The sequence below is a fragment of the Stomoxys calcitrans genome, chromosome 4 (assembly GCF_963082655.1).
Source record: "Stomoxys calcitrans chromosome 4, idStoCalc2.1, whole genome shotgun sequence".
NCBI lineage: Eukaryota > Metazoa > Arthropoda > Insecta > Diptera > Muscidae > Stomoxys > Stomoxys calcitrans.
The window spans coordinates 176,723,944-176,740,779 of NC_081555.1; the positions used below are offsets into that span (position 1 = coordinate 176,723,944).

At 38.4% G+C, this 16,836-nt stretch overlaps 1 protein-coding gene across 1 annotated transcript in view; it reads left to right on the forward strand.

Annotated features, from left to right (window-relative positions):
* The window catches only part of LOC106082032 (allatostatin-A receptor), a 223,334-nt gene that overhangs the window by 143,766 nt on the left and 62,732 nt on the right, over positions 1 to 16,836 (forward strand). The window contains exons 3-4 of the mRNA XM_059366898.1: positions 12,082 to 12,367; positions 12,997 to 13,147. Coding sequence (XP_059222881.1) covers positions 12,082 to 12,367; positions 12,997 to 13,147 — 437 coding nt within the window. The remainder of the gene's footprint in view (positions 1 to 12,081; positions 12,368 to 12,996; positions 13,148 to 16,836) is intronic.

Consider the following 16,836-nt stretch of genomic DNA (forward strand, 5'->3'; position numbering starts at 1 on the left):
GAGCGAAATGCTTTTGAATTTGGTTTTTATATGTTTTACTAGCCGAACCGGGCCCGGCTAGGGGGGACACTTCGCCCTGATTGCTGATATACAATTCGTGCAATTGTAGCCTGTGACGCTGAACGCGTTCGATTACTGGCGAGAACATTGGACAAACCGGTGTTTATCCCCTCTTAATATTGGCGACATTTGCCAGGCATAATGCCATGCAAGGTCATTTAAAAAATTTTACGCAAAGAGGTACTGCGGGACGCCGTTCGGACTCAGCTATAAAAAAATTTCCCTTATCATTGAGTTTAAATTTGAATCGGAAAGCACTCATTGATGTGTGAGAATTTGCCCCTTCTCGATTCCTGGTGGGAATGTTCTTCCTTAGGGTAATATTCTCATTAGGGGAGGGATGGCACCTCAGACATTTCGACTCAAATGTGGATATCAAATTCGTGCTGCACTTCCAAATCCCTTTAATTTTAGCGCTATATTGCCATGACCGGTAAATATGTACCGTTTGGAGGGTGTTTTGGGGCTGGGGCGGCCACCGGCACTTTGCTCTGAAATTATCATTTTTTATTCCTAACGGAAATGAAGTTCAGTTTAGGGGGCATAGCCCAAAACACTTGGCTCCAAAATTGGATATCAAATTCGTTTTATACTCTCAAATACACTTCATTTGAGGCCCATATTGCGTGGACTTCTTTCGAAGGATGTCGAAGGGCCTAAAACAACTCACTGTCCCAAATTTCAGTGAAATCGGATAGTAAATGTGGCTTTTATTGGCCTAAGACCCTAAATCGGAGGATCGGTCTATATGGCAGCTATATCCAAATCTGGACCGATCTGGGCCAAATTGACGAAGAATGTCGAAGGGTCTTACACAACTCACTGTCCCATATTTCAGCAAAATCGGATAATAAATGTGGCTTTTATTGGCCTAAGACCCTCAATCGGAGGATCGGTCTGTATGGCAGCTATATTCAATCTGGACTGATCTGGACCAAATTGACGAAGGATGTCGATGGGCCTAACACAACTCAATGTCCCAAATTTCAGCAAAATCGGATAATAAATGTGGCTTTTATCGGCGTAAGACCCTAGATCGGCGGATCGGTCTATATGGGGGCTTTATCAAGATATAGTCCGATATAGCCCATCTTCGAACTTAACCTGCCTATGGACAAAAAAAGAATCTGTGCAAAGATTCAGCTCAACATCTCTATTTTTGTAGACTGTAGCGTGATTTCAACAGACAGACGGACGGACATGTCTAGATCGTCTTCGATTTTTACGCTGATCAAGAATATATATACTTTATAGGGTCGGAAATTGAAATTTCGATGTGTTGCAAACGGAATGACAAAATGAATATACCCCCATCCTTCGGTGGTGGGTTGTGGATATCAATGAAACTCGTTATCTCTGTACGTTCGCTGCCATTATATATGAAACTTGATTTCTTTTGCATGGCCACCATGGGCACACTTGCAGAAGTCCAGACATTGAACCCAATAGACCATAGACTTAACGTAGCACCATCGGAAATAGTCTTACAGCATCAAATCGCACTACCGAGGAGGCCAATCGACTGAACCATATGAGATAACACCTTCTCTAAACGTGGTTTCCAATAAATTGATCGTGACATTCACTGTGTGGCTTGGGGTGGCGTCATGTTGGAACCTCATGTCCTTCAAGTCCATATATTCCATTTGAGGCCAAAAAATATTCTGTTACCCATTCACAGTAGCGTGCCGGTCTTGATCATCACGGAAGAAGTACAGCCCAATGACGCCGCCGGCTTATAAGCCTCACCAAACTGTCTTTTTTTGGGATGCAATAATGACTCATGGAGTACGTGTAGATTGCTGTCTAATCAATAACGCATATATTGCTTATTGACGAAGTCGCAATAAGCTTTTTCTATAAAAGTGATGAGGGCACTGACTTCGAATTTCGGTAGCAAATTTGAATAATTTCGACTCGTTGTTGGCCTCATGTCCTCCAAGTCCATATATTCCATTTGGTCCAAAAAATATTCTGTTACCATTGAACGGTAGCGATTCCCATTCACAGTAGAGCGCCGGTCTTGATCATCACGGAAGAAGTACAGCCCAATGAAGCCGCCGGCTCATAAGCCCCACCAAATTTTTTCGACTCGTTGTTGGCTCGTATATCTTTCAATCATGAAATAGAAAACCTTACTGAAGAGAAATGTTAAAAGAGCGGTAAAAAATATGGCATCGTTTGCTATTCCTGTCTGTCAACTTTTCTAGCGTCCCTGAAAAAAAATATGTACTACGGCAACCGTTCATTGTTGCTCGAAGGTCGAAGATGGGTTCAAAGGACTATTAAAAAAGTTTAAAACTAATTCTTCAAATGAAAATAGAAACAAATTTGACCGAATAATTTACAATTTTCTATAAGTGCAAGTTTTTGGGAGATTTTTGAGAATTTTTATTTTGTATTTTCTTCGTTTTCTAACAAACTTTAAGTTACCTTACATTTAATTTTTTTTTTTTTTTTTTTCTCCTTAAAACATTTTACTTGCAACAAGTGCACCATAACTCTCTGTTGAAGCAAAGAACATTTGCTTTGTACTCATGTTCGGCACATGATGGCAGCAATTGGTACTCGGCACAACATTCATGAGCACTCTTAACATTGAGAGCATCAAACAACGCAGCTTCCGTTTCCTGTTCTCGAGGTTTGACACCAGACCTTCACAGCTTATTTGCACAGAGAAGTGTTGAAATGATGTCAGAGTGAGTTGCTACTCTTGTCCCGTTTAAATGGGTGTGATTTTTCAAGTACTGTCACAAAGTGTATGAGGATTCCGTTTTACTAGTGTAAATCAAAGTGTGAGTGTGCGTGTGTATATGTGTAACTCTGTACATGATGACTTCCATCATGGTTTTTTTTTTGATATTTTCGAGATGGGTTATCAAAAGGTGATCAAGTGGAAATTTGCCATCATTTCCATATGAGTGCTCATAAAGTTTTTCCGAAATGTTTTTTTTTACATTTCAACAACACTCTGCTCATAAACAAGAAGTTTTACACACACACACATATCCCAAAAATTCGTAGTTAACGTCATCGGTAGAAATGAATTTGAAAGAAATGATGTGGAAATAACAATTTCTATGAAAACTTGGATTATGCCATATATTTGCGTCATGATGGAGAGAGAGAGGCAGACTGAAAGAGTGAAGTTGTGAAATGGAATATTCCATTTGAAATGAAAATGAATCCATACATGAGGACTTTATGCAAATGGAGTTTTTATGATTTTCTAGATAAAATTAGATTGATATACGAGTTTGAAAGCAAAATGATACACATTTATGAAAATTATTTTCACGTTATGTGAGCCCCTCTGTCAAAAAAACAGAGAATTCATAATTCAGCTTTTGTATGCTTAACAAAATATGGAAAAATAAAGGTATATGTCTGTGAACTATTTGAAACAACCCGTAAGATTAATAATTAAAATATGACTTTGGATACTCACCACAACCTACAGTTGCAAAATTCCACCAAATCGGGTAATAAAAGTAATTTTTATGGGGTAAGATCGTAAATCGGGAGATCGGTCAATAAGATAGCTAAATACAATAAGGTCCGATCTGCAGCATATTCGACAGAGAAAACGAAGGCCCAAATACAACGTATTATGACAAATTTAAGCGAAATTGGTTAACAAATATCTGTTTAATGGGACCAAGGCCTTTAATCGGGAGTTCGATCTAAATGACACCTATATGCCGATTTGGAGTTATCTGAATCATACTTGATACGAATGTCGAGGGACCTAACACAACTCTAATAAATTACTAAATTTGCCACGAAGTATCCATTAGGGAACAAGGGTTACATCTCTCATATCAATGAGTGCAGTCTGATTAAAGCTTTAGCTCAATGATAAGGGGCCTCCTTTTTATAGCCGAGTCCGAACGGCGTGCTGCAGTGCGACACGCCTTTAGAGAGAAGTTTCACATCGCATAGTATCTCAAACATGTTGCCAGCATTAGGAGGGGGTATGGCAAAATTTGCATTTTTGAGTACGATGTCTGCCCGTTTGCCAATCGTCTGTCCGTCCGTTTGTCCGTCCGTCTCTCCATTCGTCTGTCCGTCCATCTGTCCGTCCGCTTGGCCGTCCGTCCGTCTGTCTGTCTGACCGTCTGTCCATCTGCCCGCCGTCTGTCCGTCCACTTGTCCGTCCGTCCGTCTCTCTGTCCTTCTGTGTGTCCGTCTGTTGTAATCACTCTATAGTCTTCAAATATTGAGATATTGAATTGAAATTTGAACAGAGCCACATCCCTTTCAAACGCAGATTAAGTTTTTGAATGGGCCAAATCGGACTATATTGGGATATAGCTGGCATATAGAACGATCTGCCGATTTAGAGTCTTAGGCCCATTAAAGCTGCATTTGTTGTCCGATTTGGCTGAAATAACATTTAGATGAGTGAGTGTTATTAGGTCCGTCGACATCCGAACCGAATATAGTTTAGGTCGGACAATATTTTGGATATAGTTTCAATATACACCGACCTGTAGGTTTAAGGTCTTAAACCCATAAAAGGAGCATTTATTACCCAATTTTACTAAAACAAAAAGTTGCACTAGGCCACCCTATTTCTGAAACGAGTATGTTCCACATTAGACTATATTTGGATATAACGGCCTTATAGACTTATCTGTCGATTTAAGGTCTTAAGCTCATAAAAGCCCCTTTTATTACCAGATTTCGCTTACATTTGAAACTGTGACTTGTATAAGGCTTATTGGCAAAATCTGCAAATTGGACCCTGAACATTCTATTAAGGATCACGAGCAAACTTCTCATATATCAATGGCCCTAATCGATCCATTATTGAATGTAACAACATATACATATAGACGAGCCGGTGAGCGTATTTCAGTTAAATGGTGTAAAGGGGAGGTTCCACCTCCCTCCCTATATCCAACAAGTAAAAACTCGTTAAGTTCAACCGGACCAAAACTGCAAAATTTCAGCTAAATCGGATAAGAATTGCGTCCTCTAGAGGCTCAAGAAGTCAAGAGCAGAGATTGGTTTATATAAAAGATATATCAAAAGATGGACCTTTATCGTCCCTTTATATTCCCAGCAAGATGAACAGACAGGCAAACAACCGGACAGACAAATAGGCACACGGACAATCAGACAAACAGTCACACATAGATAGACGGATGGACAGACATACAGACCGACAGACACATGGAGAGACAGACGAACAGACAGTCAGACGGACGCAAGGTCGGACAGACAGGTAGACCGACAAACAGCCGGACGGACAGACGGATGTACGGACAGACAGACGGATGGATGGACAGACAGACGGACGGACGGACGGACGGACAGACGGACGGACGGACAGACGGACGGACAGACAGATGGACAGCCGGACGGAGGGACGGCCCGACAGAAGAACGGATAGACGGACGGACAGACAGATGGACAGCCGGACGGAGAGACGGCCCGACAGAAGAACGGATAGACGGACGGACAGACAGACGGGCAGATAGGCAGACGGACGGACAGAAGGACCGACAGGCGGTCGGTCGTGGCTCCATCGACTTGGAATGTCAAGACGTTCAAGAGTATGTGTATATAGTTTGTTGGATCTCAGATTGATATTACAATGTGTTACAAACGGAACGATGAGATTATTATACCCCCATTCTATGGTGGAGGGTATAAAAAGTAATAGGCAATGTACACTTCCAGGCTTTATTACGAAAATCAATTCAGCAGTTTTCGAGGTTATACGAATCAAAAAAACTCATTTTGACTTTAAAATTAGAAATACATATGTACATCGAAATTTGGGTCCACATTTCTATGAAAATCAAGTTTTGGCATATTTTTCTACGAAAATCAAATTTTGAAAATGAAATATTGACAAAATTATATGTGAAAATCAAATTTTGACAAAATTTTCTGTGAAAATCAAATTTTGACAAAATTTTCTATGAAAATCAAATTTTGACAAAATTTTCTATAAAAATCAAAAGTTGACAAAATTTTCTATGAAAATCAAATTTTGACAAAATTTTCTATGAAAATTAAATTTTGACGAAATTTTTTTAAGAAATTATCAAATTTCGACACAATTTTCTACGAAAACCCAATTTTGACAAAATTTTCTATGAAAATCAAATTTTGACAAAATTTTCTATGAAATTCTAATTTTGACAAAATTTTCTATGAAAATTAAATTTGACCAAATTTCTTATTGAATTCAAATGTTGACAAAATTTTCTATGAAAATCAAATTTTGACAACATTTTTTTTTTCAAACGAAATTTCTAACAAATTTTCTATGACAACCATATTTTGACAAAACTTTCAATAAAAATCAAATTTTGCCAAAATTTTCTATGAAAATCAAATGTTGATAAAAATTTTCTATGAAAATCAAATCTTGATAAAAATTTTTTATAAAAATCTTATTTTGAAAAAACTTTCTATAAAAATCAAATTTTGACAAAATTTTCTATGAAAATCAAATTTTGACATAATTTTCTATGAAAATAAAATTTTGAAAAAATTTTCGGTTGTGTCCCTTGTGTGCAATGGTGACTCCCTTTCGATTTATAAGATATGTGTCATATCTGAATGATTGTAATATCAGTTATTTCTATGCATTAGTACTATTATCTATACGCCTACAATTTTGTCCCGAACTTTATGTTTTTTTATCCCCTTGTACTCGTTTGTCCTTCCCCAAGTGCCATTAAATTTGAGTCTAAGTGAGTTGTTATGCAAAAAGTAAATCTTTCTTAAATGTCCCTATTAGCTGGTATAATTTAAACACTTTCCTCCATTAGCCAGTCGTTCATCCATTACTAAGACGTGCCAAAATGCCAATCAATCGTCATTCCCATGTCATGATGCTACCAACCAACCTTACGGCTAAAAGTCCCTTGTCTCCATTAAAAGTAATTTCAATGTTGAGTCACATGAGTGACCCCAACCATTAGCTGTTGGTAAATTATTAAAATAATTAAGTCCAGGGGTCAAGAGCCCCACAATGAATGGATAAATAATTGTATAAAAGAATAAATGGCGCAAGGGTTCTCAATGGACCAACAATGTGGTTGGCAATATGCCAACACAGAGTCGCCAACATTCGGTCATAGTTCGGTAAAATATTTTATTTGGCACACGTGACCTCTTAAAAAACCAGCAACAGTAACAAAACAATTGCGAATGGGGGGGAGAGGGGTTAATGAAAAGGACTTTGGCATTTGCCTAAATTTAAGCTGTCATTGTCAGAGCTTGTACAGCAGCTATGGTTGGTACTTTTCTGTCATAACCCACAGCGTCTGATTTTTTTCTTTGTTTGCTGTTTGTTAAACCCCATTCCCCATTCAGATGTAATTGACAGAGTTGCCACTTCAAAAGCTTAATTCTAAGTAAACAAAATAAGATACATACATAGGTACCTATAGCACAACTGAAAAAGCTATAAAAACAAGAAATGGTTTGTTGTCGTTAGCAATCGTCCTGTGTGTCTGGCACTTCTTTCCTATTACTAATAAAAGTCATTCTTTCTAGCGATATTCATTCTCATGGTCATATAGCTCGACTCGCTCTGTATTTTTTTGTTATATGAAAAAATAAATATCTTTAAAAATAAATGACAGCCAATTTTGAATGAAATTTTGTCTTCGCACATGAAGCATCTTTTTCACGTGTTGGAGGTATTCGACATAACAACTGAAACTTCAAAATTACTATAGGATTTCTGAGCTAGTTTGCGGTCGATATCACAGCTAATTTGTCGAAAGAAGTTTCTCTTTCGAGATAAAAATGTTCAGTGTAACAAATTATAAAATGGAATGATCTTCGCCTTAACAGCCCGACAAGAACTTTAAAATTAAAAGATTTTCATACAAAAATATGTGGTCATTTGACTTAGTTATACTTCGTGTCAGCTACCCTGTATGTACTTTGTATATATGAAAATACTTTGTATTCGAAAATCCCTAAGCGACTTTTTCATTTTCATACTTCAACGAATCTTCATACAGTGTTTATCTTTGTTCTGCTTACTTTTCCCCTTATGGCAACCCTAATTCTGCTGAGATTTGTAGTATTTCAGTTGTATGCCTTGTTGTGCGAGTGCTGTGTCCTTGTTATTGTAACTGTTTCTGTTCTTGTTCCAAACAATTACATTGCTCAAGGAAGACTTTGTTCACATTGTTTCAGTCTCTCTCCACTTCAATGTCTATTGTTACTGCACATGTCATTGTTTTGGTTGTTGTTCAGTGTTGCCGTTAGTGCCATGCTTTTGTCCTGCACGTTGTTTTTTTTTTCTCAATCACATTTGGCACAATTACATGAACTTCTGTTACAAAAGAAGGAAGGGGGCGTCAAAACACTCTTTGTGTTATAGTGGGTGGGTGTGTTTCTATTGTATTTTGGGCCATGAAAACAATCCTGAATCAACAACAAGCAGTGCATATCCCACACACACTCATGTCAGAATGTTGTACAATTAGCAACAGTAGACGGAAGAAACCATCACACAATCTTCAGGGGCAGCCCATTCAGTTTTAAACACCTGCTGCATGAGCAATGGAGACTGGAAACAAGAGACACCAAACAATAGTCCCATATAGTAGTTAAATTTTCATTTCCTCAAACTAATTTTGGTAGCTCATGTAATAAGTGTCTGCATGTTGTTATTGTTGCAATGTTGGCCAAAACAATAAACTGTTAAATTATCAAAAAAAAAAAACTTTCATTTTCAAGTTTTTTGCATGTTAGGGCGAATGTTATTAAATTTTAAAATTATTTGTTTGTTTCTCTCTCGAGGCAAGCTCGATGATCGGAGATTTTCTTTGCAAGTGGAAAAGGAAAGCCACTATGGGACGCATACGCAGAACCCGGCCAGGATTCGGACCTGGGTACACGCAGCAACAGCGAGAGCCTTGCCGTCGTCTAGCTTTCGAAGCCATCAATATAACATCCAACAGATGCACAGAATCTTGTGCATACCATGGGAGTAGTGTAATTGGTGCAGACAGAAAATTTGCCATTACACAAAAACACATGCATTGCGAAAAGTACAGCTTATAGACAGCGTTGTTGAGCGTGATTAATGTGGTATTTGTTTTCGAAATAAATTCGGTTCAAATACAACATACCAATGTACAGCCCTTGGAGACTTTTTGTAACCAAATTACGAAACGGCTCTCATAATGGTTGGTGTGTTGCTATCTCTGGCTTTCTTTTGCAAAGAAGATCTCCGATCAATGAGCCCGTCTCGAAAGAGAAACAAAAAATTTTTCTTCAATAAAAACTTGTAAGTACTAGAACGATAAAAACACTGAAAAGTGAAAATATTTAAAAGTCATAAAGTGATAAGTTGGGTAAGGATGGAGTAAATTTTGGGATTAAAACTGACCTGAATTCTTAGCTTAACTTACCTTATATTGCCTACTTAACCTTACATAAACCGACCCAAACTAACCTTACCTTAACTAACTTTATATAACCTTACCTAATCTTATCTTACTTAACATTACCTAAACTTACCTTACCTTAACTTGACTAACGTCCCTTACATAAACTTACCATCCCTAGCCTTACCTCCAACATTACCTTGAATCATACCTAACCTTGCTTAACCTTAACAAACCTTGACTTAATTAACCATACCCTAACTTCCCTAGCTATACCCTAGCTTGTTTTACCTAACCTTAACTAAGCTTTCCTAAGCTTTCTTTATCTCATCTAACTTAACCTAACCTAACTTAATCTTAAACAATCTTGCCCAACCTTGACTAAAATTACCTAACCTTAAGTACTACTACTACTTTTCCCATGAACATTCCACTAAGGAACAGGGGATTTCTCATTACAATGAGTGCAGTCCTAACCTTGCCTTACCTTACCTAACCTCCTCTAATCATACCCAACTTAAACTTAAATAACCTTATCTAGCTTTACCTAACCTTACCCAACCTTACCTTGCTCCACCTACCTAACCTGACTTCTACCCATACCTTACCTTACCCCACCTTCCCTTAACCTTTTCTTTACTCCTACCTTCCCTTAACCTTCTCCTTACCCCTACCTTCCGACAACCTTACCCAACCTTGCCTAAAATTACCTAACCTTGCCTACTACTACTTTTTCCATGAACATTCCACTTAAGAACAGGGGATTTCTCGTTACAATGAGAGCAGTCCTAGTCTTGGCTTATCTTACCTTACTTCCCCTAATCTTACCCAACTTAAACTAAACTAACCTTACCTAGCTTTACCTAACCTCACCCAACCTTACCTTGCTCCACCTACATAACCTGACTTCCACCCATACGTTACCTTACCCCTACCTTCCCTTAACCTTTAACTTACACCTACCTTTCCACAACCTTACCTAACCTTGCCTAAAATTACCTAACCTTACCTACTTCTACTACTTTCCCCTTGAACATTCCACTAAGGAACAGGGGATTTCTCATTACAATGAGTGCAGTCCTAACCTTGCCTTATCGTACCTAACCACTCCAAATCTTACCCAACCTAAACTTAACTTACCTAGCTTTACCTAACCTTACCCAACCTTACATTGCTCCACCTACCTAACCTGACTTCTACCTATATCTTATGTTACCCCTACCTTCCCTTAACCTTTATCTTACCCCTACCTTCTATGAAAATCAAATTTGACAAAATTTTCTATGAAATTCAATTTTGACAAAATTTTCTATAAAATTCAAATTTTGACACAATTCTCTATCAAATTAAAATTTGGACAAAACTTTCTATGAAATTCAACTTTTGACAAAATTTTCTATGAAAATCAAATTTTGACAAAATTTTCTATGACAACCACCCTTACCCTTACCCTTACCCTTACCCTTACCCTTACCCTTACCCTTACCCTTACCCTTACCCTTACCCTTACCCTTACCCTTACCCTTACCCTTACCCTTACCCTTACCCTTACCCTTACCCTTACCCTTACCCTTACCCTTACCCTTACCCTCACCCTTACCCTTACCCTTACCCTTACCCTTACCCTTACCCTTACCCTTACCCTTACCCTTACCCTTACCCTTACCCTTACCCTTACCCTTACCCTTACCCTTACCCTTACCCTTACCCTTACCCTTACCCTTACCCTTACCCTTACCCTTACCCTTACCCTTACCCTTACCCTTACCCTTACCCTTACCCTTACCCTTACCCTTACCCTTACCCTTACCCTTACCCTTACCCTTACCCTTACCCTTACCCTTACCCTTACCCTTACCCTTACCCTTACCCTTACCCTTACCCTTACCCTTACCCTTACCCTTACCCTTACCCTTACCCTTACCCTTACCCTTACCCTTACCCTTACCCTTACCCTTACCCTTACCCTTACCCTTACCCTTACCCTTACCCTTACCCTTACCCTTACCCTTACCCTTACCCTTACCCTTACCCTTACCCTTACCCTTACCCTTACCCTTACCCTTACCCTTACCCTTACCCTTACCCTTACCCTTACCCTTACCCTTACCCTTACCCTTACCCTTACCCTTACCCTTACCCTTACCCTTACCCTTACCCTTACCCTTACCCTTACCCTTACCCTTACCCTTACCCTTACCCTTACCCTTACCCTTACCCTTACCCTTACCCTTACCCTTACCCTTACCCTTACCCTTACCCTTACCCTTACCCTTACCCTTACCCTTACCCTTACCCTTACCCTTACCCTTACCCTTACCCTTACCCTTACCCTTACCCTTACCCTTACCCTTACCCTTACCCTTACCCTTACCCTTACCCTTACCCTTACCCTTACCCTTACCCTTACCCTTACCCTTACCCTTACCCTTACCCTTACCCTTACCCTTACCCTTACCCTTACCCTTACCCTTACCCTTACCCTTACCCTTACCCTTACCCTTACCCTTACCCTTACCCTTACCCTTACCCTTACCCTTACCCTTACCCTTACCCTTACCCTTACCCTTACCCTTACCCTAAGCTGATGTGATACTAATCTATATTTGAATATTAAAAAATTTCTTCTCTTCATTTCTCATTGCAGTTGTTGTGGCCAATCAACAAATGAGATCTACCACGAATCTGCTTATCATCAATTTGGCCGTATCTGATATACTCTTCGTTATATTCTGTGTACCGTTTACGGCCACGGACTATGTATTGCCAGAGTGGCCCTTTGGGAATCTGTGGTGCAAATTCGTGCAGTACATGATTGTGGTGACGTGTCACTGCAGTGTGTACACGCTGGTGCTAATGTCATTCGATCGATTTTTGGCTGTGGTACATCCGGTGACGAGTATGTCACTGCGTACGGAAAGAAATGCAACATTGTAAGTGGCGTTATTTCAAAAAAAAAAAAAAAAAAAAAAAAAACGAACAACAACATTGGAACAAAATTATGAAGATGCAACTTCCTAAGGAGAGAGGGATTTGTGGTGAAAACTGATTAAGTAAGAGGACAATAATTAAACCAAGGATAAGGCAAAGGAAAATTACTTACTGTGCATTAAAAAAATTGGCAAAGAGTATGCACAAAATGCTTAGAAGAAATCTCATTTGTTAACTATCATCGCTAAGATAGTTGTTAGGTAAATTTCCAAAACTTAGGAGGTAGTATCACATTTAGCTATAATTTTATGTTAATATTTTAATTGGATCGCTGATTGGCTTTAATTCATCTTCGCCATTTATGGTATCGTACCTCACAAGGACTCGATTTTGCGACACTAGCGCATCAGCGTCACACACAAAGCAACTAACCTGCCATCACTTTCGATCGACTCATAAAACTTCATAGCCGTTTTTTCACACAAGAGATCCAAAAGAGAAAATTTAAACGCCAACAAAACATAGGCGATAATCTTAGCCCCCACAGACCCTCTCACCCAGGAATATTGTTTCGCTTTTAAAGCGGCTTGTGATGCTGAAAACTCAAACGCCATAACATTTTCACTTTCAGAGCAATCATATTGGCTTGGATTCTTATACTGACGACGGCGATACCAGTCGCCTTGGCACATTCGGTGAGAATCTACAATTACAATGGCCACAACTACACAGCGTGTGTCTTCTCTTCCGACAAAGAAGTCTGGAGTTTATTAGGATTTCAGGTGAGTTCATGTTCTTTTCAAGCGCTCAGCGAGTGGCAAGTCCGCCAACACGTATTGGTCACCCCACCAGCGTGGTGTGGTGGTGAAGGAGGCGGTGATGGGCATTGAAGTGTTAAAAAAGATTTTTTTATTGATAATCGAATAACTTTGTGGTTTGTGGCAATGATGACGAATGATGAAATCATTTATTGCATGATTACAGTCACATTAACTCAACACGTGCCATAAGTAGGTAGAAGGTAAGAGCAGATAAATGCGTGGGTTCATTTGTATGAAGTATTGATGTCAGAACCATGACTAATGAAAAAGTTTTTTGGGCAAATTCATTTATTATTTTAAATTACTTTTCCGGTAATCTTGGAAAAATTTATGACAATAAACTTTAATGAGAAAAACATAAAAGCTGGCAAATGTTTCAATTTTTGAAATAAAGAAAAAAGGTCCTTCAAGTAAAAATCATTAGCTTTATAATTTTTATACCCACCACCAAAGGATGGTGCTATATTCTTTTTGTCATTCCGTTTGCAACACATCGAAATATCCATTTCCGACCCTATAAAGCATATATGTTCTTGGTCAGCGTAAAAATCTAAGATGATCTAGACATGTCCGTCCGTCTGTCCTTCTGTCTGTTGAAATCACGCTACAGTCTTTAAAAATAGAGATATTCAGCTGAAACTTTGCACAGATTCTATTTTTGTCCATAAGCAGGTTAAGTTCGAAGATGGGCTATATCGGACTATATCTTGATATATCCACCATATAGACCGATCCGCCGATTTAGGATCTTAGGCCCATAAAAGCCATATTTATTATCCGATTTTGCTGAAATTTGAGACAGTAAGTTGTGTTAGGCCCTTCAACATCCTTCTTCAATTTGGCTCAGATCGGTCCAGATTTGGATATAGCTGCCATATAGACCGATCTTCCGATTTTGGGTCTTAGGCCCATAAATTCCACATTTATTTACCGATTTTGCTGAAATTTGGGACAGTGAGTTGAGTGAGTCTTCGATATCCTCTGTCAATTTGGTCCTGATCGGATCAGATTTGGATATAGCTGTCATATAGACCGATTCCTCGATTTAAAGTTTTGGGCCCATAAAAGGCGCATTTATTTTCCAATGTCGCCGAAATTTGGGACACTGAATTAAGTTAAGCCCCTTAACATACTTCTGCAATATGGCACAGATCGGTCCAGATTTGGATATAGGTGCCATATAGACCGATCTCTCGATTTAAAGTTTTGGGTCCATAAAAGACGCATTTATTGTCCGATGTCGCCGAAATTTCGACAGAGAGTTAAGTTAAGTCCCTACACAAATTTCTGCAATTTGATCTAGATCGATATAGCTGCCATATAGACCGATATCTCGATTTAAAGTCTTGGCCCCAAAAAAGACGCATTTATAATCCGATTTAACTAAAAAGACATCCATGTTGTATATGGTTCAGATCGGTTTATTTTTAGATATAGCTACTAAAAAGACCAATATTTTGTTAAACACAATTGAACAATGACTTGTACTTATTAGTATTTGGTCCAAATCGTATCATATTTCGATATAACTGGTATGGGACATACGGTATGCAATTTTCATCGGATTTTGATGAAAGGTGTTTTACATATATACCCGAGGTGGTGGGCATCCAAAGTTCGGCCCGGCCGAACTTAACGCCTTTTTATTTGTTTTGTATACATTTTAAGCAGAATCCGTGGTGGTGGTTTCCCAATGTCCGGTCCGGCCGAACTTGGCACGCTTTTACTTGTCGTATCTCTTTTATTTCTCAGCTACTTCCACTTCAAATTTCCTTAAAAATATTATTACCCATTTAATTTTAAGACTTAGACTGGTTCTACTCTTTTGCCAAACTCAAGCCCATTTCAATATCTTGTCAATAGACAGATGCATTTTCCAAACAAGAAAAATCGTACCAAATTGGGTTAAGAATGACTTCCCTATATAGCTTCCTAAGTCAATAGTCCATGCTAACATTTTCGTTTTTAATGAATCCATGCATATTGAAGAATTCACCTATCCATTTAATATTTAAAAATGTCCTTACATTAATGGCTTTTAACTTTCTTCCACATCCTCCATCGTTTCCGATTACTTGTCAAAAGTAATTACAAAAAGAGTTTCATTTTAATTACCATTGGGCTGTGTGATAATGCCATCGTTCATTTATTGCATTTCAAGAGACAAAAAAATAAGTAAAAAAACTCACCAAGGGACTTAATCATCTCAAAAAAGTGAATGTGCATTTAAAATCATTTGCGTTACGCTATATAAAATAAAAGAAAACGCAATTTAAAAACACACCTTCAACTATGAGTATGCTAATTTGAAGGTTGATGATAATGATGATGATGATGATGGCGGCCCGCAGCCAACTGACTGTACTGGGTGGCGTATGAGCCATACCAGCCACATTACCAACACCCATACGCCCTGGGGGCCTTGCTGGCAAAGTTAAACACTTGAACACGATTGCTTGAATTCTCTCCCCCATCTCGCTTTCATTTCCCTTTTGATTGTTTGTAGCCTAAGGTGGCAAAGTTGCCACTATTGCTGTAAATAACCCCAGTGGAAAAAAGCAGAAAAAAAAATATAGAAATAAGTGCTTATGATAGCAAACAAAAGGTTATTAAGATAAAAGCTTATTCAGGTATCCTTTCAGCGGACTACTTGAACTAATCCTCATATTATTTGTTATGGCGATAGAGGGTATAAATTTACTACCACACTAGATTCTGCTTAAGCCATGATAACTTTACCTAGACTGATATGGAGGAAGAGAGAGAGAGAGAGAGAGAGAGTTAGATCATGTAGGGGATATATATTGTATGTAAATTTAATTTAATTTGTAGTTTTATTTATGGTTTTATTTTATTGTTATTTTTCTGTTGATGTAAACACAATTTTGACTTATATTGTAAAGCAATTACATCAGCATTAAGAAAAAAAAACAAAGTGTTTACATGAACCTTTATTGGAAAATTAAAATGCCTCAGAAGGAAAAGTGAAATAATCCGACATCTAAAGCATAGAGCCATTAACCAGTCTACAAGGCACGAAAAACAAACATTTTAAACAATACTCCCCAAAAACTTGCTCTCAGAATTTCAACGGTATTTGACTTTCACAGAAAATCACAAGGAATACAATTTCAACCGTATTCAAACATAACTGCTTAATAGACCGATCTTCCGATTTAGGGTCTTAACCCTATAAAATGCAGATTTATTGCTCTATTTCACTGAAACTGCGACTTTTATTAGCCTTGTATACCTCTGAATCAGAAATGATCCAAATCAGCCCATATTTGGGGATAATGGTGGATTTATAACAAAACAGGATGATGACTACATATCATATCCATGGTGGTCGGTATCCAAAAGCACGGCCGAACTTAAAACGTATTTATACCCTCCACCATAGGATGGGGTATACTAATTTCGTCATTCTGTTTGTAAGTACTCGAAATAATCGTCTGAGACCCCATAAAGTATATATATTCGTGATCGTCGCGACATTTTCTGTAGACCTAGCCATGTCCATATGCCATATAAACTTATCTGGGATCTTGACTTCTTGAGCCTCTAGAGGTCGCAATTATTATCCGATTTGTCCGAAACTTTGTGTTACGTATCCTCTCATGACCATCAACATACGTGTTTATTATGGT